The sequence below is a fragment of the Pongo pygmaeus genome, chromosome 6, assembly GCF_028885625.2.
Source record: "Pongo pygmaeus isolate AG05252 chromosome 6, NHGRI_mPonPyg2-v2.0_pri, whole genome shotgun sequence".
Taxonomy (NCBI): Eukaryota; Metazoa; Chordata; class Mammalia; order Primates; family Hominidae; genus Pongo; species Pongo pygmaeus.
Genome location: NC_072379.2, coordinates 148,582,871 through 148,609,294, shown reverse-complemented (window position 1 = coordinate 148,609,294; position 26,424 = coordinate 148,582,871). Strand labels below are relative to the sequence as shown.

General features: G+C 41.0%; 1 protein-coding gene across 1 annotated transcript in view; it reads right to left on the bottom strand.

Moving 5' to 3' along the window:
- Positions 1-945: 945 nt before the first annotated feature.
- The window catches only part of LOC129040099 (histone-lysine N-methyltransferase 2C-like), a 108,913-nt gene continuing 83,434 nt past the window's right edge, over positions 946-26,424 (bottom strand). The window contains 19 exon segments of the mRNA XM_063667966.1: positions 946-2,949; positions 4,803-4,911; positions 5,195-5,268; positions 5,684-5,800; positions 10,770-10,938; positions 11,210-11,352; positions 12,656-12,792; positions 14,095-14,685; positions 14,688-15,213; positions 16,959-17,066; positions 17,501-17,640; positions 18,994-19,243; positions 20,298-20,353; positions 20,356-20,433; positions 20,556-20,598; positions 20,601-20,736; positions 22,200-22,347; positions 22,496-22,637; positions 25,192-25,401. Of these exon segments, the coding sequence (XP_063524036.1) occupies positions 2,857-2,949; positions 4,803-4,911; positions 5,195-5,268; positions 5,684-5,800; positions 10,770-10,938; positions 11,210-11,352; positions 12,656-12,792; positions 14,095-14,685; positions 14,688-15,213; positions 16,959-17,066; positions 17,501-17,640; positions 18,994-19,243; positions 20,298-20,353; positions 20,356-20,433; positions 20,556-20,598; positions 20,601-20,736; positions 22,200-22,347; positions 22,496-22,637; positions 25,192-25,401 (3,270 nt within the window). The 3' untranslated portion in view covers positions 946-2,856.

The window sequence follows — 26,424 nt, the reverse complement described above, 5'->3', positions numbered from 1 at the left end:
CTCAGCCTCAGCGTACACACGCTGGTGCCCACAGGCGGGCCCGCCTCTTCTGGGCAGCATGTCACCTCTGTGCACAGTGGGAACTCAGCACCGTCCGGCAGCAGCTTCCTGCTGACCCAGGCGAGCTAAACCTGCGCCACTCACCTTTGCTTTTCTCTCATCTCACCTCCTGCCACTCTGTCCCAGCCACACCTGCCTTTCAGTTACTGGCAGCATCAGCCTCTTTCAGATCTCAAGGCTCCTGTATGAGTTGTCCCCTCTGCCAGGCAAGTCTCTGCCACGCTCCCAGCTCCTCTTCATCCTTCAGGTCTTGCTTAAATGTTGCCTCCTTAGGAATGCCCCCACGGGACTCCCAGCCCACCTCCCATCTAAAAAAGTCACCTGTTTTTGTCCGTGCCCCTCACTAGAAGGCAAGCTCCACGATGGACCAGGAACGCTGGCTGTTTTAGTGTTAGCGAAGTCCCAGTTAAAAATCTGTCCTAGAAATTAAGGGGATTCTGAGCAGTTTTTTTCTTAACCCCTTTATATTTAATATGTTAAATAATTCAATATGATAGAAAGTCTACCACATAGAGTAAGTCTGAAAAGTTGCCTCAAAAGAAAAAAAAAAAAAAAAACACAGCAACATAACCAAGACTAAATTTACCAATTAAACAAAAGCAGGCTTTGAACAAGGCACCAAGGATATTCTAAATTTGGTAAACACCCTAAAAAGATACAGAAGTTCCCTTCTTTATTCAGTTGAAGGGAAGCAAAAAGTATCATAACTAGAATGAATTATGAATTTACATCTAAACTTATTTGAAAATCTAAGAAAACCAAGTTGATTACATCAACACTCTAATTGTGAAAGATATATCAGATGGTCAGTGAACTTCAGACAATCATCAATTTAAGAGCTCAAATTTGAATATGAGGAGTTAACAGAGAAGCTCTAGGCAGCTCTTACAGATGTAAAATATTTTATTTGTAAATGGTGATCTTCTAAATCTGTGTCCACAAATTCCAAAACCCATAACACTCTGTATACTTCAAAAAATTCAATTTTTGCCAACATTAGATACTATTATACAGAACAGAAAACAACAAAAACCCGGTAGGACAAATACTGGTAGGATGTCAGGATATTGTACAAGAGAAGAAAAATATTCAGGAAACAAATTTCATACAGCTATTTATCAAGAGAAAAATATATACAATTGATTTATTCTGTAAGATAAAAATACATCATGCCATATACAAGTTCAGAACTGCATCACTGAATATACCAACAGTTTACAGTCCACTTGAATTGTGCACACAAAACTTCATTTTATACTTAGCTTGTGAAGTGTCAGTACCAGAATTTTAAGTACAAAATAAAAAGCTAACCTGGTTCAAAATGCTGATTAAGTTTCTACAAGCAAACACAAAAACAGTGTTTTTTTTATTAAAGAAATGTAAACAAACAGTTCATACAAACACATTTTAAAATTACATCTTCCAAAAACCCTACTGCCAGAGTCCTGCAGCTGTAAGCATAATCACATCTCCTTTTTTTTAACTTTTTCAAATTTTTGTATTAAATAGAAGGCTAAAGGGTTAGATTTAAGTTTCTGCTACATGATCCTATTATGCTTACATGATTCTCTGTCGCTGAAACAAAGTTCTAATCAAAACTACTTTTGCTGAAGAAAAAATTCAGCCTCCATTTGGGTGTATTTTTAAGCAGTTATTCACAGTTATCACAAATTGTAAGCACAAAAAAACCTGACTGAAGAAGTAGGGATGCAACAATATAATATGAAAAAATTAGTTTAAATGACCAAAACAGCTATAAAAGTTGTAGTCGTAGCATACGCCCCGCTCTGTCAGAAGGAAGGTGTATAAAATCATTAAGTACTAATAGACTGCAGTTTCCAAAAAACCCCAAACACTCTAGGTTGAAATTTTGGTTATTACATAATTATAATGGCATATTTTATAACACAAAATTATATTGTAACATCCCTATGAACATTTTATAAGCGCCCGAGCTGCTGCAGAGCCTGGTAGCATTTGGTCAATAACTATTTTTATACTGTATTTTTTCTCAAAATATTTACATATCTGTACAAAGTAACAGGGTTTGTTAGTTCTGCAGGTAACAGCAGCAGCTTGGCTTTCTTCTAACTTTATTTAAAAATAGCTTCATTCACTTATTCAATAATAAATACAAAAGTTTCTCTTATTTTACAGAAATCAAAAACTACAATAAACTGACTCATGGAATCAAGTATTTAAATGTATTTAGTGCAAGTTATTATCTCTTAGCTCTATCCCTAAGGAAGTCATTTCAGTACATTCCTTGTTCAGTGGTGTCTACTTTATTTAAAGACATTTTGAAGTTAGAGGGCCTGCCCCTTTTTAATAAGGCCGTGGCCAGCACTCTCTGTCCCCTTCGCTGGTGATTTCAGTCTTACATTCATAGGAAGGCCCCTGCCCGGGGCAGGGCAGCCATCGGCTCTTTGCCCCAGTAAAAGTTTCTCCTTAGTGAGACTAAAAAACCAAAACAACAAAACCCACCCACAAGGGAAAAAAAAAAAAAAACAGAAAACAAACAAAAAAAGAAAGAAAAGGAAAAGAAAAAAAAGCAAAAGTGCTGGACCATTCTGTAATTCCGTTTAACCTTGGCCACTTCAGGAACGCTGCTTCTGTCAGCTTCCTCCTGGCGCTTCTTTAACCTAAAGGACTGAGGAAATCAGAACTCCCAGAAGCTTTTTCAAAAAGTCATAAAACAGAAAACAAAAATATCTTTCTGTCTGCAAAATTCCAATGGTGTGTTGAATCGCCTCTTCCTAGGGACAAGCCGCCCGCTGAGCTAGCAAGGAATGCATTTCAGTTCATCCACTTCCAGCAGTTCACAGCTCCACAGTGACACGGAATCTTGTGCTGGTCATCTTCAAAGTCAAACTTATAGTCATAGCAGAGCTGCCCACAGCAAAGACACAGGGTAAGAAAGGACAGCAAGGAAGGCAATGGTGTTTCTGCCTCCATCTCCCTTGCATTTTAAAACCAGCAAACAAAACAGACGTAAATTAAGGAAGACCTGATTTCTTGAGGTTCCATGGGACCCTGGGGGAACCCTGAAAAGAGGCACTGTGCTTGCACAGAGGAAATGAGGGAGGCAGTATTTTTAAACAGCCAGATCTGAGAACGGGGAGCCTGACCGGAGAAAGCTGTATTTCTGTGACTTCTCATAATGCTGTCCCTGCAAGTGGATGGAGGGGACTGGAAGGGCAACTGCTTTCCTACCCCTCTCCCTAAAACCCAGAAGCCTTTCACCTCCCCTGATTTACCAAATGGGGCATGCAAGTCTGGGTGAGATGAACTGCCAGCTAACACTGTTTTCCCTCTTTCATTTTTCCTCACTCAAGACTGAAAGGATGTCTTTCTATTTAGAGGTCACCAAATTAACATCTCAGACCAATCAAGGTAGGTGGGAGTCTGCGTGAGTCCCATGGTACAAGCCTCACTGCGTGGCCCCTGCAACCCCCACCACCCCAGAGAGACCCGATGCTGCAAAATGAAGGGGAGGCCCAGTAATTTCTAGGTCTCTTCTGATTGAAATGATTCTAGACACTAGCTGGAAAGACCTTCTACACAGAAAGGAAGGAAACCAGTGTTTATTGAGCAGCTGTTCTTGGCAATGATTCCACTGCTTTCTTTCAGGTATCTGCTGAGTCCTTACAAGAGCCTGGTAAGGAAGTCATTTTCTCCGTCTTGCAGAAGATAAAATAGGGGCTCAGATTAAACTATTTAGGAAGGAGGCAGGTGGCCCTGGGCTGTCTCTTCTGACCACCATGGTATCCACTGGTTACTGGCACCATGCCAGGGCTCCCACACACTGTCTTATTTACACGTTACTTTGAGATGTATAACGGGCCTTGGGTCTAGTCGGATCCTTATTCTTGACTAAGAAAGGAGATTCCACAAAGACCCAAAATACAGACAGAATCCCACGAATGCCATGGCTATGTTCATGAAGAGAGAGGAGCACCAACAAAGCCAAGTCACTCAGGTGCCTCACTCCCCAAATGCGGGACGTTTCCTACAGAAACCAAGCCTGCTGCTCAGTGACAGCTTTCCAGGAAATGCCAATTCCAGAACCAAGGTACCTGAATCACAGTGGGAAAGACCAAGTTGGGAAGCAAATGCAGCAATTAAGGCCAAAAATAATCCCAACGGGTGAGACGCTGGACCAGAGTCACCTCTGAGAGCACGGAGACAAATAGCAAGCTTGGCACTCGGCATTTTGAAGACAACAACCCACACCTGAACTGCTGGAGAATGTGACGATGTGGGCACTTGGTTAAGCATGCACTGATCGTCAGCGTGAGCACACAATCCTCAGCAGCACGGCTGCCCAGATTTGCCGCCCATAGCCCAACAGTGCCATCCCAGGAGCCACGGCCCCGTTGGAGATGGACGGGAATGCTCTTCAGAGGGGACACTGCCAAACTGTGTCCAGGTTAAGGGGATAAAGAATGATCCTATGGCACATAGAAATGATACCACCTGGGTGCCATGGGGATGCTGAACCCGTGGCACAGAAGGGAAGGGAGAGGTGACAGCAAATGCTCACAGAGCTGCCATGTGGAGGAAGGTGAACTGGAATGCCTGAAGGGTGAGATATTGCAGGGTGGGAATATCTGGCCTACTATAGACAGAGTTTTTATCACAACAAAGAATTGGGAAACAAGTGAGTAAGTGACCTGTGGGAGGAGGGAACTATTCACCCAGGATCTGAACAACATGGCAGATGCAATCTCTCACACTCTTACCTCTTCTCCTTTCTGGATTCTCCGATTGGAGCTGATGATAATTTTGTGTCCTCTCTCAAAAGTCACCACTTCAGCCACACAATTAGGTGCACACGAATGGTTGATATACCTGCAAGCCACCATGTCAGAAAACTATATTGTAAAACAGCTAGAAGCAGCTTTAAAAACTTCCCATTTATTGAGAAAGCAGTTTTTGCTAATTAAATTTCTATTTGCCCATTGTTAGAAGCACAGATATAAAATTTAAATAAAAATTCTCAAAACTCATTTGCTCTGAATGTTTAGTCACTGCCAGGCTGCAGTGAGAGCCTTTCCCTTGGCTTCAGTGTTCTCTCCACCAGCACTGGCCCCATGAGCAAAAGCACTCCCCATCAGGTTCCTCACTGTCTCACCTTGCAGGCCCTCCTGTGAGCGTGGCATCAATCACATGGTCGTTATCCATGCGGAACATGTACACACCACGGTTCTGAGGGAAAAGTCAGTCAGTAAGTCATCAATGTTGACTTGAAACTCCCCTCTGTGTTCCTATCCACACCAGGAGGACTCAGTCAAAACTGAACGGAACGGCACCCTCATCACCCTTACTGTGGATATTCTGTTAGGCACAGATGACATTTACATGGCACGAATGGAAAGCATGGAATCAGTAGGTTGTGTGTGAAGCCACGCTCATTAATTTACAGTTGTCTATCAAAGTAAACCATAACACCAATTGAAAGAGATAAAACTGATAAAAATATAATAATATACAGATATGGCTTTTGTTTAAAGCTGAATGCAGCATGACAGATTTCATTCTGCCTTTCAGGGTGTCTGGTTGGCATGGAGAAAGGGAGAGGATGATGGTGCTGTTTATACAATTGCGGGGACCAGACACCTACCTGAGACTCATAAAGTTTCTCTTTTCTGTTTGCTACTTCATTTCGAATGATAGTCCTGATATACTCAATGACCATGGTGTGCTTCTCAATGTCTCTAGCAGCATACAGGCCCAGCCCCTAAAAAAAAAAAAAAAAAAAAAAAAAGTGTTTACATACTTCCAATTGATGTGACAACAAGTCTTTTTTCTGTTTTTCATACAAAGGTTTCACCCTTGGGTCTTATTAGAAGCCGTATTTAAGTTTCACTTGAACTCAAATCATTTTTGAATATGCTGTTTTCTGAAATTTAAAAAATTGGACATTTTTACTAATTAAAACTATGCCATCACTAGCTTATTCCTACGTCTTTTTTAGCACTAAATTCTTAGGGTCTATGTATAAAGTAGTACTGTGGCTTGGCTATCTTATATATTAGGCTATCTAACCTTCCAGATGAGATAGCTGAGTTCCCACCAACTAAATAAGCTTATTGACTTGTGGTGTTTATTTTACCCCAATACTATTTCAAAAAAGACATAATAAATTTAATAACACAGAAATCGGGCTAACTATAACCAATCGCTGATACTGTAAACAGGGTTCGGACTTGGCTCTGAGTTTCCCAGGAGCCAGGGCAAAGAGCAGACGCAGGAAACGTCACTCTGCTGTAAATATCAGGAATGTTGGAAACAAATGAAGCTCTTGGGGAAGGTAAATTTTTCACTAATACAAAATTCTGAGGCTGGGAAAGAAGTTTGAACTGGCCGAAATGGAAGCAGCTCTCACTGCGCAGCTTGTACTCCCGTGCTGGTGGCCTGCTAGGTGCACTATTTTAGGTTGGTAGCACAACTTGTAGAGAAACATACTCAAAAAATATGGGTCTTTCCCATAAATAGTTGTATTTTCTTGTCCCAATTTTGGGTTTTTGCCCTTAATTCCGACTAGAAGGCAACTGAATGCAAAAGTACTAGACTAGATGTACCAGACTAGATGCAACTGAATCAGAAGTACTAGACTAGAATGCAATTCGAGAATTGAACTGAATTCTAGAATGCAGAAATCAACTGCATTCTAGTCGGAATTACTAGGACCACCATGTGCTGCCCCAGCTGCGTCCTCATGAAGCACATCCGGGAGCACACGGTGGGAAGCGCCATGTAAGAGACTTTAGTATGTGAACTGATTTATCCTCTGAACAAGCATCTTTGATTATCTGTTCTACTCCAGATACAACTCACAAGTGAATGAACCAGAACACACAAAAAGTATGTATGGAGATCAATATAGTGTGGTTTAAGAATAAACAAGATCAGTGGAAATGAAGAGATTCCAAATGGGCCAGGCGTGGTGGCTCACGCCTATAATCCCAGCACTTTGGGAAGCCAAGGCAGGCGGATCCCTTGAGGTCAGGAGTTCAAGACCAGCCTGGCCAACATGGTGAAACCCTGTCTCTACTAAAAATACAACAATTAGCTGGGCGTGATGGTGTGTGCCTGTAATCCCAGCTACTAGGGAGGCTGAGCCAAGAGAATTGCTTGAGCCCCAGAGGCAGAGGTTGCAGTGAGCTGAGATCATGCCACTGCACTCCAGCCTGGGCAACAGGCGAGACTCCAGAGGCTGAGGCATGAGAATCGCTTTAATCTGGGAGGCAGAGGTTGCAGTGAGCCGAGATGGCACCACTGCACTCCAGTCTGGCTGACAGAGCGAGACTCCATCTCAGAAAAGAGAAATAGATCCCTGCATGTATGAAAATCTAACGTATAGTAGTAACTGGTATTAAAATTCAGTTTATAGTCAAGATTTCATGGGGTTAAAAGAAGAAAAAGGCCAGGTGTGGTGGCTCACACCTGTAATACCAGCACTTTGGGAGGCAGAGGTGGGCGGGTCACAAGGTCAGGAGTTTGAGGACCAGCCTGGCCAATATGGTGAAACACCATCTCTACTTAAAAAAAAAAAAAAAATTAGCCGGGCATGGTAGTGCACACCTATAGTCCCAGTTACTTGGGAGGCTGAGGCAGAAGAATCGCTTGAACCTGGGAGGCAGAGGTTGCAGTGAGCCGAGATCGTGCCACTGCACTCCAGCCTGGGTGACAGAGGAAGACTCCGTCTCAAAAACAAAAAAAAAATTCATGCCAGCCACGGGGGCTCATGCCTCTAATCCCAGCACTTTGGGAGGCCGAGGCAGGTGAATTGCTTGAGTTCAGGAGTTCAAGACCAGCCTGGACAACATGGCAAAACCTCATCTCTAAAAAAATGTTTTTAAAAATTAGCCAAGTATTGTGGCATGCGCCTGTAGCCCTGGTTACTCAGGAGGCTGAGGTAAGAGGATCACTTGAGCCCAGGAGATCAAAGCTGCAGTGAGCTGAGATTGTGCCACCGCACTCCAGCCTGGGCGACAGAGTGAGACCCTGTCTCAAAAAAGAAGAAAGAAAATCAGTTAAATATGAGTGGGTTACTTCTAAATGGCCCTTCAACAACTGGTTATCCAATGGAAGAAAACGAAATTATATTTTTAAAATGTTATGCAAGAAAAACTCTAGAATACATATATAATCTAGGGTCTTGACCAAGACTAGATGAAATAGAAAATTATGTATGTTTGTTTATATAAACATTAACTTTTACAAGAAAAAAGATGTCACACTTGCTGGTAGGCAAAGGATATTTTGTAGGGGAAAATTCTGAATAGTGTAAACTGCTAAAAATTGAAAAATGGACAAAGGATATGAATACGCAATTCCTATGAAAGCAAATCCAAATGGCCAACATGAAAAGCTGCCTATTCAATTAAGGTAACAACACCAGTCTATATTTATCAGACCAACTAAACAAAAAAATAGTAACACCAACTACAAATGGGAAACAAGAAAACAGTCTCACACGCTGCAGGAAGAAGTGTGCAGTAAGAGCCTTTTTAGAAAACTGGCAATATCTATTTAAATGAAAAGTACACACGCTTTTACACAGAAACCTCACGTTTGGGAATGTAACCCATAGGAGTGAAACTATTAATTCATTGTGATATTTGTACAAGATATAGCAACACTGTTTGTTATGAGAAAAATTATAAATAAACACTCATCAGTAATGCAATGGTTTAACTGCAGTTCATCAACACTATGGAACATCACGTAACCATTAAAAAGAATGAAATGAAGCTACCTCAGTTGATCGAGAGGGACCTCTGATTATTACAGAGAAAAGGAAGATGGAGAAAAATAAATATAACATGATTCCATTTTTATATATGTACATAAAGGTGTATATAGTTCTAAGATAATAGTACAGAAAAACAGGATACATATTAGATCATCCACGGGATCCCCAGGGAGGTGGGCAGATGGGAGGGTGGCAGGATGAAATGAGTAAAGAGACAGAAACCAGAGCTCTCAAAAATGCTTCAGGTTAAAGATGACAGGTTGAACGCAGTTAAGATACCCACTAAAATCACAGTAAAAGCACACTCCTCAAGAACACGAATGGGTGTAAGAGTGAATGGACTATTTAAAATGAAAAGTAATTGACTTAGCAGGGGAAAGCTAGAACTGGAAGGAGTAGAGGCAAAGCACTAATTCACCCACAGAATCCGAGAGAGGCTCAACAGAGAGGGGCAACAGCAGAGAAAACACAGATACTCCACTCATAATGTAAAAACAAAATATCAAACAACAAGATCAAGAGCAGAAAGGGCTCGTAGCTAATCTCTAAAAATAGACAAGAAAGATTAGCAGATAAAGTAGAGGAAGTCTCAGAAAGAACAGAGAGACAAGGAAACAAAAAACAGAAGGGGAGAAAGGATGTAAGACAGAGATTATTCTCTGGCATGCATGAGAATCATCCACGGGGCCCCACCTCCAGAGCTGGATTCAGTGAGGCTGGGCTGGGGCCCCCGAACCTGCACGTCCTAACAAGCTCCCAGGTGACACTGCTGCTTCTAGTCTCAGGTCCACACTTTGAGATCCTGAATCTCAGGAGTTTTAGTGCAAACACAGAGGAAACAGAGGGGCAGAACTCGCAAAAGAATGAATACGAAACACATTTCTCAGACAGAAGGTCACAATGCTCCAGGTTGAAAGGGCTCATCAAGGGAGGAAAGCAATCAACAAAAAGACCTTCAGTGAGGTGTAGTTCTGTGAAATGTCCAAATATCAATAAAGAGAAGATCCTACAAACTTCTAGTGCGAGTAAAAGGGTTCCAACAAAGGAACAAGAATCTGAACGAGTATAGACAAAGGAATGCTGATCCAATTTATATGGTAAAGATACTTCGCTGGCTGCTGAGAAGGAACTGGATGGGAGGAGACAGCCAGGCCTTGCGGTGGTACAGGCAAGTGATATGTGGCTCAAGATAGAGCTGGGAAACCTAAGAGTGGATCTGAGAGAATTTTTAGAAGAAAACAGAACTTGATGATGCTTTAGGTTTAATCTGGCAGTACTGAAGCCAATGTACACAAACGGTAACATCACTCAGCAAGGAGCCTGTAGGATGGCGGGGTTTAGGAGCTGGACAAGTTTGACAAAGTAAGAGCTTTGTAATTCCATTCTGAGACATCCAAGGAGAAAAATGCTGAACAGGCATTTGGATATTTGGGTCTGCAGCTCAGGAAGTATGGACTATAGGTGTAAACTTAAATGCTTAGCCTATACACAGCCTCACTTGTAAGATAGTCCACAGTCTACCAAAAAACGTGCACTGATTTCATGAAACGGTAGCTTCCAAAAGATAAGGTAACTTCCAAAATTGGTGTACCTTTGGAAAATATTTTCATTTGTATTTCTCTCAAGTGCTTGAAACAGCTCTACTGAGCACTCCACAAATCCAGTGTGTGCAAATTACAATGCTACCTGTCACCCAGGAGCTCTCAACAAGATGCAAAGATGTGAATTCCACTGGTCTGCTTTCCATTTGGGGAAGCCAATCACCAAGTTCCAAGACTACATATTAAATCCCTAGTGTTACCAAGGGACAGGATTTGATACCATTTTGAAAACACGTTTCTGTCCCTGCAGCTAAGTGAAATCATTTTCACATACTGGACATCAATAGCTTCAGATTGCTAGACTCCACCCTGTCTCCCCACTTCCTGTACACAAAGTATTTCTTCACCTGAATCCGAGACCATGCCAGATACACATTGGATTTCCATTCAGTCTTCATCTTCCGGTACTGTGATGACTTGGAGTGAACAAACTGTTTACTATAAGGTGCGTTCAGTTCTCCAGTGACTGTGCTCTGAAATGACTTTGAGGCGCTGGTGCTATTTAAGGTGTGAGGCCTGCAGACAATGGCATATCAATAGGAAAAAAATAAAAGGAAAACTGAAGATACCTCTGAGTAATGCCCAAAACCAGGTTAATTCAAATTCTTACTGACAGAAACATACATGGAAAGCTGCCTAGCAGAGACACACGGCGAGTTCTCTTATGTAGTTGGGCACATACACAGCCAGACAGCAGGGTTTGTAAGCAGCAGACAAATCAAGCACAGGAAACTACTAATATGCCTAGAAACCCTGGGCTGTACTATGTGAAGTTAAAACAAAATACCTTAACACAAACCTCTTGACATGGGCACTCATTTTAGGTTCAGAACGGGCACAACCTGTGGGGTTAACAGCAAGAGGAAGTTCCATGAGAGGATTTCGGCCGTATCGGAAGGTATAGTTTTCACATGCCTCAACCCCAGGTAGCTGAAAAGAAGCAAAGCAGACACAAAGTCACCCCATCTGATGGAGACCACAGACAATCTCAAGCTGGTCAAAGGATGGCCCACGACAGAAATAACTCATCAGCGTTTTCCCCGATAATAAAATGGTCTTCTAGCTTATGTTAACACTATTGGCCTGCAGGTAGATCTACTTAAATATGAGTATGCAAATTCAGTTTCAAAGCCAAACTTAGGTAAACCCTGCCAAATGCTCCTTGAAGAAAAAGATTAGCCCATGCAACAAACACTGGCTGACCAATATACACGCCTGTGTGATTTCAGGGTCTGACTGAAACACACAATACGCACAAACACAGGGCATGTAGTGATTCGCGTTTAGTTCTTTCACCTGTATTAATGCCAACTTTTATATCTCTGTCTGGAATTTTACAATTAAAAACAGTTAAAAAATCATCTATATGGTTTCTTTCTTGATCGTTTCTCACTTCTTTCAATTGGACTCTGATATGATGAGGTCATCGCTCTCCATGTCCTGGGAGCATAAAGCATAGGTGTTAACTCAAGCTTTACTCAAAGTCATTTACATGTTAAAGGTCTTTTCTGGAATACATTGCTTGTGAAATTTATTTCTCTATAGTCATAAAAGATAAGTATCATTTAGGCAGGGCAATTCCAAAGAAAACAATTAGGCACATTACTCAGTGGCTTTTGGGGTTTCCTCTGCCTGTCCAAAGAAAACACACCAATGATATTTTTATTCTTGAAAACAATGCCTTAGAATCATACAATTTTCTAAAACTATTGTGTAGATATGGTTCAGTTAGACTCACTGACAAACAGGCTTGTCATCTTTTAAGCAAAGAAATGTCAAGAGAGGACATAAATCACTGCTGCTGCGATCTACTGCCCTCTAGTGGCTTCATCCTAGGAAGACGGCAGAGAGTGGCCATAAATACCCAAGTGTCAGGAAATGGGCACACTGACATCCTGAGGCGGGAGAAACTTTAGAAAGGCAAGGGGAGAGGAGAGTGTCCTCACCCATCCAGCACACTCAGAAGATGTGACAAGCCTGGTGTCCTTCACCCCTGCTTGCCTCCAGCCTGGAAGAGAACCTGAAGTTTGTTAACTACCTCAACTGGGTGAATACCAACACGTACTGAGCTCTCCCGATTAATCACCAATGCCTTATTTCCCTAAGAGAAACGGGTTAATCCACAGGCTCAGCCACTTTCTGAAGAGTGCCACAAATGTTACGGCATGTGTTCAAGTGGTCACACTGAATCAGGAAAGCAATCCCAATCTCAAAGCCTGACCAAGACACTCACTGATTCCGCTATGCGTGCCACTGCAGAGACGGTCAGGCCAAACAGATCCTCTCCTTTTAAATATGCTGGGAAAAGCTGGAGCATTTCAGACTTTTTTCTCACACATGCCACAGGCTCCAAAATCTTATCCCAGACACCTACATAGGGACAAAAACATAATTTTTATGGGAAATAGGATACAGTATAAAAAACAAGAGCAAAATGAAGAATAACCACTCACAAGGATTTACTAATTTCCAAATAAATCCTGTTGGGCAATAATCTAATAAATCTGTTTGGTAATAATCTAATGAACCTGTTTATTAAATGGTAGCAATTTTTTTTAAAGACCTAAATTTTGGGGAAAATAATAGATTAAGGACATTAAAGTGAAAAAATTTAATGTAACTGAAATTCATGCAAACAGTTCATTTACTTTCATAGTGGCCATATAACATACCAGATTTTAAAATGATTAGTCTAATTGGTAATGTCTATAGCTATGTTCCTTTCCCCTCAGATTTAAATTAAAATGTTAAATTGATATTTTCTTTGGAATTATCTTTAGAGTATTTTCAGACTTTTTTTTTTTTAAAGTGCTAAACTTAAGAAAGCAGCTCCACATACCTTTGTTTGTGTACTTTCTACATAAGCAAAAGTGACAATCTAGACTTAACCATGGAGGTCCAAACTAAGTGTTTAATTTCCATCTCTAAACTTAAGTAATATCTGATGTTCCTAAGATAAGACAATGTATACAGTATGGTTTAGATGTCATTCCTGCCTTCTAGAAACTGACTTTAAGAAAAAGGGGGTCCCCGTCGGGTACTGTGGCTCACACCTGTAATCCCAGCACTTTCGGTGGCTGAGGCAGGTGGATCACCTGAGGTCAGGAGTTTGAGACCAGCCTGGCCAACATGCCGAAACCCCTAAAATACTAAAAATACAAAATTAAAAACTACTAAAAATATAAAAATTAGCCGGGGATGGTAGTGCAAGCCTGTAATCCCAGCTACTCGGGAGGCTGAGGCAGGAGAATCACTTGAACCCAGGAGGCGGAGGTTGCGGGGAACTGAGATCGCACCATTGCAGTCCAGCCTGTGCAACAAAAGAGAAACTCCATCTCAAAAAAAAAAAAAAAAAGAAGAAGAAGAAGAAAAAGAAAAAGGAGGTCCCCAATGCCCAATGCAAATGACAGGCAACCTTTATCTACAAATCATTCTCGGATTTACTTCACCAACTCTTATGTTCAAAGATATATTGACTATGAAAGTGTTTAGACAACTGTATAGCAAAGAGAGCAAGGTGTGAGAACACAAAGATTGGCATTTGTAAATGAAAAATACACATTATAAAATATAAAACGAACATGAGACAAACATGGAAAACTGACAAAATACATTCATTAGCCTGACATCAGAGTAAGTAGCTCTGCACAGCATGTGAATGGCAGACGTTACCTTTAGGTGAGATGTCACTTAGAACCAGGTCTTCATGGCCTTGTTCCACAATCCTGATGACAAACACTGGGCGCCCATCCTTCTCCTCGATGGAGCACAGGTAGCGGCAGTGCCTGTTGGCATAGCGCGTGCTCCAGTACAGCCGGCTGGCTTCATAGCCCACAGGGAAGACTGCTTTAGGAGAATGGAATGCTTGCATCTGCTGTGGAAGCAGCTGACCGATTGTGTGGAAGATGAGGCTACCCACGCGAAAGGTATGGTCCCGTTCTCCTCGTTGCACGATGCTAGCAATCTGTCGCACCTCATCGCGCTGAACATAGACCCTCCTAAAGACTGCAAAGTAACTTAATTCTTGCTCATGAATTCCCTTTGGTTTGTGCATGGGGCAAAGCATAGTTTTGTCCTTAAAAAACATGCATTGTGCTTTAATGGCGCAAGTAAAGTGATAAATGTTGGTGCGTCGAAATCTGTGGCATCCACTAGTGGCACCTGTCTTGTGACAGAAGACACATTTCATTTGTAGGCCTCTCCTCAGAGCTAGCTCCACATTTATTAAGGCACCAGCCTGAGTCTCATAGACCTCCGTGGACACAGAGCGCAGTTCAAGTGGACCCACAGATCCAAGTCAAGGCTGAGTAGCCTTGCTGGTCCATCTGTCAATCCATCACCTTCTTCATGACAAAAGCAACACTTCCGATAGTCTTTGGGCACAGGATCAGGTTTAAGGGAAGTGCCCTATTTCTTTAGAAATTCATCTATTTCATCCTCACAAGGTGGTTTAAATGTCCCCTTAGGGATTACAATATGAATGCTCCACTTCTTCCATTTCATTCCTCTCCATTTTTTATTGAGCGGCCTGCAATCTTCAAACCCACCATGGACAGCTCTTAGCCGAGGCTTCAGCTTGACTGTCACCTTCAGCTCATCTGGCTTGGCCTCGACTTGGGCTGCTTCAGAAGCAGGAGGGAAGGCGATGGGTGGTGAGGCAGGGGGAGAAGCTTTCTCCGGGAGCTGGGGAAGACAGTGCACATCCAAAGTGGAGATGTTGTTGCTGTACTGATGAAATGCTTTGGAAGGCGTTTCTCTCATAGGTGATTGTGGCAATGAAGGAATGGATTCCTGGGCAACATAAAGAAACCATGACAAAGAAAAATAATTCACAAGCCCGAAAAGCAGTTCTTGTTAAGACAAGAAGCTGAGCAGTATGACTGAAGAGGATGGGTGACCTGAGGGGCAGAGGGAGAGTCAGCAGTAAGTGCTGGGGCTCATGCACCACAGAAGCTGACCATGCTCTAAGGTGCACAGGGATAGACAGCGGGTGATGGCAGCTGTGCTGCATCCTTTCGAGGCCTTTTCCACAAAGGCATAATTCTGGAGAATATTCTGTTCTTACACTTTCTGGACAATCCCCTTTCTAACTATATTAAAACCAGAAAAAGAAAAAAAAAAACACACACACACAATGCTGTCAGAAGAGCTAATATAATTTGTACAATGGAACAGTGTTTTTTGTTTAACCAAATAAGAATGCTGCAGCATCATTTCTTGAGAGCTTATCTCCACTCTAAAATTCACATCTGTTAATCTCAGGCTTAATCAATTGGTGTAAATGTTAGAGAAAGGGAAGGAGCCCCTGTCAACAAATGAATCATACTAACTTTTCTCTGAGGCTTCTCAGCTCTGATCTGGCTGCTGAAACAGTTGAGCTGAGGGGAAATCTCCAATAGCTTATTTACTTTATGGTACAGAGTATCATAAACTAATAAACACCAACCCACAGGCTGCCCTCTTTTCACATGCCCCAAGCCTGATGAGGTATCTGAAAAAAGACATGCCTTATACCAAATCAGGCAGGGACTGCACACCAACTTAAACTATCTGGTGAAAAAAAAATCCTTCTTGCATTTAGGCTGATGTATTTTAAGGTCTAAATTTATTTGTCATCTAGCTTGGATTTTATTACAGGCATACTACAGACAACTACCTGTTAAAAATAAGTCTTCAGAATGTTCTTCTGTGAAAGACATACCAGAGCAATAACCTGGATGGAGGAATGACTGGCAGTATTACTGTACAGGAAAAGCTTCCTTCAAAACATGATTACAAACATATCATTTGTATCAACTATTAGTTGGACACACTCAAATTACATAAAATCAAGTAAAGCAGACCTCTTTCACCATACTGTGAGCAAAGTGTTTTCTCTTAAAATGCACAAATAGTCTTAAATTTTATCTTTAAACAGGTTTTCCTATTGGGGTAACATCAATAAAAATAATTTTAAAATATTAAGATATTTACGGCCGGGTGCAGTGGCTCACACCTGTAATCCCAGCACTTTGGGAGGCTGAGGTGGGCAGATGACGAGGTCAGGAATTTGAGACCAGCCTGGCCAACATGGTGAAACCCCATCTCTACTAAACTACAAAAATTAGCTGGGCGTGGTGGCGCGCACCTGTTATCCTAGCTACTCAGGAGGCTGAGGCAGGAGAATTGCTTGAATTGGGAGGCGGAGTCTGCAGTGAGCCAAGATGTGCCAATGCCCTTCAGCCTGTGGGACCAGAATGAGACTCCGTCTCAAAAAAAATATTAAACTGGTAAAATTAAAGATTTTAACATTAGTGTTCTGTTTACTAACTTTTAGAACATAACTCTGCCCACTTCTGTCAAATAACTAAGTTGAAAGGGTAGCACGACTCAAGGCTCCCTACACCCTCTCCTCCTCTGCCGGGTCAGCACCTGCTTTGGATTCCCCACACAGAGCTCCATGAAGGCAGGGACACATCTTTATTCACTCCCATATGCCCAGAACACAGAAGTCACTCGTTACACATTGTTATCAGCTGAGATTATCCTAATCTCACCTTGGTTTCTGAGTTTTTCGCTTGTGCAGTTGATGAATAAAGAATAAAGCAGTTATTACTACAGAAGACAATGTCCTTCTCTACCCTCTTGGTGCTTTCTCAGGAACCCTGAAAAGCAAAGAGAAATGTGTGGAAATCTCAACAAGTCAAAATTTAATGAAAACAGGATCTATACATTGTTTTTATGTTATATTCAGAAGTGACAGTGGTTCTTTATCTTAATAGGAGAAAGGAAACTATGTTCCAATATTTAGCATGTGACAATTTAGCTAGGGAAAAAACACATGTACAAAACCAAACTATGTGGTCCAGGGTTCACTCTATTTAAAAATAGGTAGTCCTCATAATATTCCCTTTAACAGCCTGTTGTAGCTCTTTGGTGTTCAGCCCAAGCACGTCTGATATACGCTGGTGCCATCACCAGAAACATGTGTCCATCACACCACCATAAGTGGTGTCTCTCTCTGATGTTGGAAGAGATACTGCCAAGGACATTTTCGCTGGAGGTAGGAGGTGGGGTCATAAAAGGAATAGCAAAGTACCTTGTTCAAAAGGGTCAGATCTTTGAAAGATTTCCGCACACCACTTCCAAGAATAACCACTTTACAATGACAACACCACTGTGGTCTGAGTGCTGCACTTTCTGCAATACCATGACTAGAATCCTTATATCCAGAAAGACCTAAAGGCAATCAACTTTTGTTAGTAATTAAAACTGACTGATGACACAAGGTGGCACATGGTGAAAAATTATGCAGTATCAACTCATTACAACATGGTTCATTAACTTTATTCTTTAATTAATAAAAAAAATTTATCTTCTAAGCAATGGTTACAGAGTCGATTATCTGACACTAGGGCAGAAATAAAGAAACATGCCTATTCTCAAATAGCCGGGAAAGCAATGGCAGTATAAAAGAAGAATCTAATAAAACTAAGTCACCAAGAGAGATTACTACTCAGTCTAAGCACAAAGTAAGACAGAGAGGGAAACAGAGATTACTACTCAGTCTAAGCACAAAGTAAGACAGAGAGGGAAACAGAGATTACTACTCAGTCTAAGCACAAAGTAAGACAGAGAGGGAAACAGAGATTACTACTCAGTCTAAGCACAAAGTAAGACAGAGAGGGAAACAGAGATTACTACTCAGTCTAAGCACACAGTAAGACGGAGAGGGAAAGAGAGATTACTACTCAGTCTAAGCACACAGTAAGATGGAGAGGGAAACAGATATTACCTTTGCTTGCAGGTTGAGATGGTAAAGAAACATTTTATGAAAGATACAATGACATACGTGTAAGAGTCTTAAATAAGTGTGACTTGCAGAGTCAGAAATGAGGAAAGAGCCAAGGCCAAGGATAAGAAGGTAAATAAGGACTCAGGAATTAGAAAGCATCATTCAGGTGCAGTGTGAAGGCAAAAAGGAGCAGGGAAAAAGTGACAGAAACAGCTAGAAGCCAAGAGGAGGAAGCCAGGGCCTGGACTGAGCACGCTCGTAAGATTGCCAGTGAGGCAGGAAGGAAAGCGACATCATGGTCGGTCTAAGGAAGTTGTTCCATTCTCAGAGATGGGGGGCATGAACACCTCTGTGGGAAGAGAAGGGACCTATAGAGCTGGTGCAGGGGTAAAACAAGAGGTAGGTGAGGATGGAAAGCAGAGGAGAACAGGAAACAGAACCCGCGTCAGGTCACCAGCCCCATCTGTACCAGGTGGCCCAGGTGCAGTGGGATGGGGGTTGGGAGATAGGAAGAACAAAAGCTGCTCAAGGGCAAGCCCGTCACGGGCTTCTTCTGGCAGCCTGCGCAGATGGCTGGCACTCACATAGCCCCTGGTGACAGCATGACAGAATACACAGGCCAAAGCACTAGAGGCCAAATCACAGCACAGAAAACAGAACACCCACACGTGGTGAGTTCACCAAGGACTATACGCCAGTATGTTACCTGTCCGTTGTTAAAAGATAATCAGTATCTCAAAGAGTAAGCTTTTGAATCACGAATGGATTTGGGGTTAACAAAAAGCTCACTAGCTCACCATTGCTTGTTGGAGGAAATGGTACATTAGGCTGCTTCAGCCGGTAAGAGCTCACTAATCTGGGAGGGTTTGCAGATCCTGGCGGAGGCTCACGGAGAAGTAAATGCTGTCGATACTCCAAACCTGGGTTGATTCTGTGGCTACTGACCAAACCCATGGATGGGACATCTGGAGCATTGCTACCCTCATAGCTGTTAGGGATTCGGACGTGAAGAAGGTCGGAAAATGCAGCCACAACACTGCTAATGTTCTAAAACCAAATGCAAATGCTGTATTATTCACCCAGAAGGCAACAGTGAACCACTGAAGAAAAATACACACTTAGGATAAATCCTCTTTGCATGATACACAGATTCTAAGAAAATCCAACAAATTTTATTTAGACTTAAAGAATCTCAGGAAAAAAATTAGCTCTAATGAACCAATATCCAAAAAAAGAAATTTATAAACAGAAATCCTCATAAAGGGATTCTAATTAACATTAAATATCTAGTAACACATTAAACTATTTTAGATATCGTAACATCTGACAGACCCCGGCAGTTCCTACAGGTGGTCAGAAAGCTTACTTCCAGGGGCTTCCCTCCAGCTCTGACACATCCCATAAGAACAGACAAAGGTCTTGCTACTGCTGTATTTTGTTGATAACCAAAATATCACATCATTAGACTTTTAGTTTGGTCTCTACTGAAATGTCTTCACAGAATTCAGAGTTAAAAAAATAAAAAATCCTCAGGAAATTACTTATGTTTGATATAAGCAGATGCTACTTGAAGAACATTTCTATTGCTTCTGCAAAACTATTACTGCTGATAAAGTTCTTTTTCATTGCTTAATTTTCTTCTCTGTTAACAGTTACAAAGAAGTTTTTTCTGAGATGGACATGATGGCTCACACATGTAGTCCCAGCTACTGAGGAGGCTAAAGCAGAAGGATTACTTGAGCCCAGTAAGTTTGAGGCTGCAGTGAGCTATGACTGTGCCACTGCACTCCAGCCTGGGCAACAGAAGGACGACTGTCTCTACTTAAAAAAAAAAAAAAAAAAAGAGTTCTCTAAAGTATACACCCTTTAATAAGAAAATGTGAGCTCTAATTTCCCTTTTTACTTGACGTAGGCTGAGACCAATTCAATGACAAACGATGGCACTCAAAGGCAGCTGAGAGGTCTGCAGTGAGCATCAGCCCTGCTCTCTGACCCTTTATCCTCAGTGATCCTGTTGTGTGTGTTTCATGGTAGACACCTGACCCATCTTTTAAAATTGGGGACATACTGTTTAACAATAAGAAGTCATTTAATCTTTTACCTCAGCAGCTGTAGGATGCAGAGTAATTGCTACAGATATAAGACCTGATCTGGGACATTTGGGGAAGGACCAAAAGGTGACGCAAAATATAAAGTGCCTGGCTCAGTTTTGATGTCATTCCTTCTTGATTCTGAACCTTAAAAAAGAAGAGAGAAAAAAAGAGGAAAAAAGTGTTAATGGATTTTCAAAATCAAAATATTTACATTAGTAAATTGGCGTAGTGTAAAGGGAAATAATAAGGTTAAGTGTTTTTCTTACTTTTCCCAGCAGTGCTAGGAAGAATTGGAATGATGGGGGACACCGCACCAGTTCTGGAGGCTCCTCCTTGACCAATGACAGATCTGGATACCTGCTCACTTCTACCCCAACCACACTCTCAGGAGAGGATGAGGGAACAAAACTGTCAGGAGTATCTCGATCACCACAGTGATCCTGTATCCTGAAAAAACATAAACACACACATCAAAGTCTGCAAATCCACCACTGGGGGCTTCCTGTACCAACCCTGCTGACATCTATGAATACAGCTGTAAGGATACTCTGGGCAGCACCTATACGATGAGCAGCAAATGAATCAGCTCAGAGCCACACTGGGAAAAAAATACAAGAACAATATTTAGTTACAAAATAATTTAAATGGTATGTTTCCTTTTAACCAAAGCTTCAGCACCAAAGTTTGAAGACCTGCCAAAGAGGAAGATGTTCTGATTAGCATGTAACATAGAAAGCATGAAAGCACCTTTTCAAAATCCCAGATCGTTGAGCCTAGGCAGCACTCCTGTAGCTTGAAAAGGAAAGAGCTGCTGGTTGGATTTAACAATAAAAAAGGAAAACTTTAAAAAGACAAAAAAAAGGAAAGAGAAGTCCAAGCACATATGCAATGGTCACACCTGCGTTCACCTGACTGGGAAAACAGCTGTCCTACTGCTGCTCTTTATACTGGCAAGATGGGAGAAAACTTGGCCATTGACTTCATCGGCCCTTATTTTTCTTAACTGATAAAGTGAGGTGAGAAAAACAAAAGACTGGTCCCTCCTGTTGAGTTCAAGTTTGAGTCTACCAGGCCAATTGTGAGGTCTCAGACTAAGTTCCACAACCCTGTGGAACTGCTGTCTCCCACTCCTCACGCAGAGAAGCAGCTGTCATGCAGGAGACCCAAGAAAGGCTGGCCTACTGAGGTACAGCAGAAAGAGGACCTGGATCCTCAATCGGGACAGATTATTCTCCACTTTGGTCCAAAGTTTCCCCATTAATAAAGTAAGGGACTTAGGTTAAATAAATGTCTCATCAAATAGAGGGTAGTGGGCAGATTTTCCAAGGAAGAGATAATTATTTGATGAAGTTGTAAGAACCCTCTGGATCTAAAGAGTTGGCTAGCGATTATCTGCTAACAGAACTTGATTCTCCCCAATTAGAATCTCACAGTTAAAGAACTGACACAAAGAGGTCAAACCCCCGACAGTTCTTAAACTCTCTTCCATGACAGCGTTCTCTGATATAGCAACTTCTGCTCTTTCATTTTAGACATCTATAAACAACAATAAACCCAATAAATCACATTAATAGCCTTTAAAGGACAATGATTTCTGAAATATGTTGCAAGGAGATTTTCCACTGCCTTAATGTCTATTAGATTATTTAATTAGATTAAATAATCTAATAATTAAATGTCTATTCGATTATTTAACTCTCTATATGATGTAGGCTTAAAAAAATGCAAACTAATTATGTTTAATGGTAACAATGTCTTATAAACTTTAAATCCTGAAGATTATTCACCAAATTTTACTCTTCAAATGTTTCTACATGCTATTCCTAAAGACATTATGCCACATACATACATTTATTTTTTTTAAAAAAAAGAAATAACTAAGAATTATTTGAGAAAAAAATAACCTGTACCTTAATTCTTCCTGATTGTTATGAGGTGGTGTTGGGAGGGAGGCTGGCACATCAACTGTCTTGGGGCCCTGAGCAAGAGCTCGGGCCAACAAGTCGTCCCAGGGTCTGAAGGGCAGCTGAAATGGTTTAGGTCCTAGAGTTTTGGTAACTAGAAAAGCAAAAAACACAAAACCATAAATACATTTAGTCAACACTGATATATGGGTAGAACTTTACAATTCTATTGCCATTTCACAATACACAACTGGCAGAGGCACGTTTCTCCAAGGTGTGAAATTTGGAGGCTATAATCATACCTTCATGGCTCACTAACGCTCCGGCTTTTCCAGCAAGTTCTTCAGTTGTTGCAAAACCATTGGCCATCTTCTGACAAGCCATAGGAGGTGGTGTAGGAGGAAGAGAGGCAGGGGGTGTTGGAGGATTACTTAAATTATTCTGCTGCAGGAGACCAAAAAATTTAAATTATACGCTACTGAGCAAATATGCAATGACCTTGCTAAAACGTAGTTCTGTGAATTTTTTGCACATAGAAGCAAGGCTACAGAAATGTAATCAAGACGTATCTTGCACACCAAGAAAACAATACATACAAGGCCAGGAGGCTTCTTAGTGGAACAGATACTCGTGATTTTATGGACATATCAACTTGCTTACTTTACCCAGCTTGACTACTTAAGCTCTGAAATTAAGAAGCTAATTTCCTTTATACCTGATTTTATTTATGCAATTCTTCAAGTTTCATGGTTATAGCTAGTGAAGGATAACTTTAAAATGCAATCAATAAATTGCAAAATATTATCAAAATATCCTTTAAGTTCTCATTAAGATATGCCCTAGTTCTATGAAAAACTTAAGAATTTCTGGTCTTAAACTTGTAATACAACTCACATCCGAGATATGAGAATCTGGATTGACTAAGACCTTTAAAAGAAGCAACAGTAGTAATACTACTACTAAAGTAACTAAATCATTAATGTAGTTCCTCTTCAGACACCTCTCCCAGCTTAACAGTTATCACCAATTTGTCATTTACTGATTAGTCTCTCAAGGAGAGACTTGGAATCTACCAATAACACCATGCAAATCAAGTGCAAAGTCAAATTACAAATTTTGCAAAGATAAAGAATTTCATGAGGATGATAAAATAAGGTTGGAGAACAGCTTATGAGTTAAGATAGGTTTTTGTTTTTTTGGTTTTTTTCTTTTTGGAGACAGAGACTTGCTCTGTCACCCAAGCCAGAGGTAGAGGGCAATGGCACAATCATGCTCACTGCAGCCTTGACCTCAGGGCGTGGTGGTGCATGCCTGTAGTCCCAGCTACTTGGTAGGTTGAGGCACTAGAATTGCTTGAATTTGGGAGGCAGAGATTACAGTGAGCTGAGACTGCACCACTGCAATCTGGCCTGGGTAACAGAGCAAGACCCTGTCTCAAAAAAAAAAAAAAAAAACCTACAATAGTCTAGGAATTAGTTGTAATTAATACCTAAATTATTAGATAAGATACACTTAAAATTGTTTTAATTTCATTTTTCAAGGTAAAATACTACTTTTTTTAAATCCCCACCATTTACAATGATTTTTGAATTCATTTTAAGCGTTAATAAAGGTTATAAGGAAATAAGGATTTCCACTACCATGGAAGTACATAATAGATATTTCTTGCAATTTGTACTCTTACCTATAAAAACAACTTCAAATGTTTATGCTAGAAATACTTCACCAGGTAAAATTTTAACCCTGTAGCTGAACTTAGGTTTTAATAAAACTTGGAAGAGTAGATGTAAACTAAATACAAGAACAAGACAAGCTCTATCAATTCTGACATGTTACCCAAAGATGAAGCAAGACAACACCTTGGCAGAGAAACATACTTTGTAGATCAACTGAGAATAGTAGTCCAAAACCTCTTCCAGGGTAGCACTGCCAAAAGTTCCTAGAAGTTGATTCCCACTATTAAACTGGCCACTGCCATAAGGAAGGAAGTGCGCAAAGTTCACTCCAATGATTGGTTCCATTAGAGGGAGCAGAGAGCGCTGCTATTAAAAAACACATTTAAGAGTAATGTACATGATAAAAGGAACTCAGTGTAGCTCAACTTTCTAAGACCCGAAGCAACTTTGTTGAATAAGGCTTCAGAAAAATGAGACTTAAAATTTTCAAGTATCAAAATGCTGGAATAAGTGAGAGAGACTACAGACCTTTGAGACTTAAAAATAAGCTCTGTACTAAATGAATGCTGCCAGGCATCTAACAAGAAAAACATATTTCTTATCTATGCTCAGCAAAAACCGGGGTATAAACTGAGGCTGGGTACCACCAACAGCACTATTAGCAACTGTCTCCCACCTTCTGTAACAACTACAAAGGTGTAGAACAGAATTTACAATGCATTTCTTTGGATTCAGAGTCACAACGAAGTACTGAGGACAGATTTTTTTCTTGGTACTGAGGCTACTCCTTATGAACATAAGAAAATCTTGACTATCACCTATCAATCCATTTGTATTACCGTAAATTTCAGATGCCAATAGGATACGGTGCAATTCTGCTTGGAAAAAGTCTACTAGGTTCCTTGTCCAGATGTCTTTTAGCATTTGACCTCTCATGTCCTTGAATTTTTTTTTTTTTTTTTTTTTTTTTTTTTTTTTTTTTTTTTGAGACAAGAGTCTCATTCTGTCACCCAGGCTGGAGTGCAGTGGCACAGTCTCGGCTCACTGCAACCTCCGCCATCCAGGCTCAAGCAATTCTCGTGCCTCAGCCTCCCAAGTAGCTGGGATTACAGGCGTGTACCACCACGCCCAGTAAATGTTTGTATTTTTAGTAGAGATGGGGTTTTGCCATGTTGGCTAAGCTCATCTCGAACTCATGCCTCAAGTGATCCACCTGCCTCAGCCTCCCAAAGTGCTGGGATCACAGGCATGAGCCACTGCCCCCAGCCTATATCTATATCCTTGACTTTTAAAAGGGGCTGCTCTAAATGACTCACCCTCACCTGTTTCAAGTGGGCAAATGTGTCAGTGCTAGAGTACATAGCTTGTTTCTCCTCTTCGTCCTCTTTCCTTTTCTTTGAGCGAGGTGCTGCTTTCTCACCCGTCCTCTGAGTCCGTTTGCTTTGCTGTTTCTTGGTTTCACTTCCTTCATCTGTTTTTGGCAACTGGTTGCCACATCCAAAACCACCTTGCATTTGAGCCCCCAAAGTTTGCTAATATAATTGGAAAGGGTAAAAAATAAGTGAACAATTTGCATATTTGGTTTTTAGTTCATGCAGTGCCAAGCTATGACACATCATCCTAACATGGCACTACAAGTTATTAAATAAGTAGGGAAGATAGAGTGGTGTCAAATGCTGGTTTTCCGAAAACATCATCCTTTTCTTCAAATGTTATTCTCAAGTATGGAAATCAGTAAGCTGTGAAGCTTGAGGAAAGAGCAGAACTCATTAGTAAGGCCATAGCCCTTTCTGGCAAAGCATTACCCCTCATGCTGACCTCCCTGGGGCTGGGGAACCCCTTATTCCTGCTTACTGACTGCAGAAGGGAAGGAGATGCTTGTAGATGGCTATAGGAGCCTCTGCATAGTGGTCTTGGTGAGTTATTTTTGGTTTAGGAACTAGTGAAATATGAGGTGTGCTGAAACAATTCACAGGCTCCAGAAAAGCTTTATAGCCTATGCATCTTAGGTGAGAGAACAGATAGCACCAGACAACAATAAAAAGAAAAAACACCGGTTCTTCAAATTAGTTCACAACTGTATTTGACTGAAAAATAATGGCCATGTACTTAAAGTCAATGGGAGAGAACATAGATGATAACAAATAAACCTTTCCTTTATTTTTATCATTACAAAGTGAGAATAAGCCAAGCCCTGAAAAGGCCTTTAAGGGTAGTCCTATCAATACCTTAAAATACAGGAATATTTTCAGACTCCATTATTTCTAAATTTAACAGCAGTACTTCGCTATAGACGATTATAGTAGCTGAACTTACTGTAATGAATTCTGCATTGAATCTTTGAGGGTTCTGAAAATTAGTTTCCAGTTATAGTCTAAATAGTTTAGCGCATGGATGGCAACATTTTTACGTAAAGAGCCAGATGGTAAATATTGTAAGCCTTTGTAGGCCATACAGCCCCTGGCATAATTACTCAACTCTGCCCTTGTACTTCAAAAGCAGCCATAAACAATTCATAAATCAGTGAGCTTGGCTGCGTTCAAATAAAACTTTTA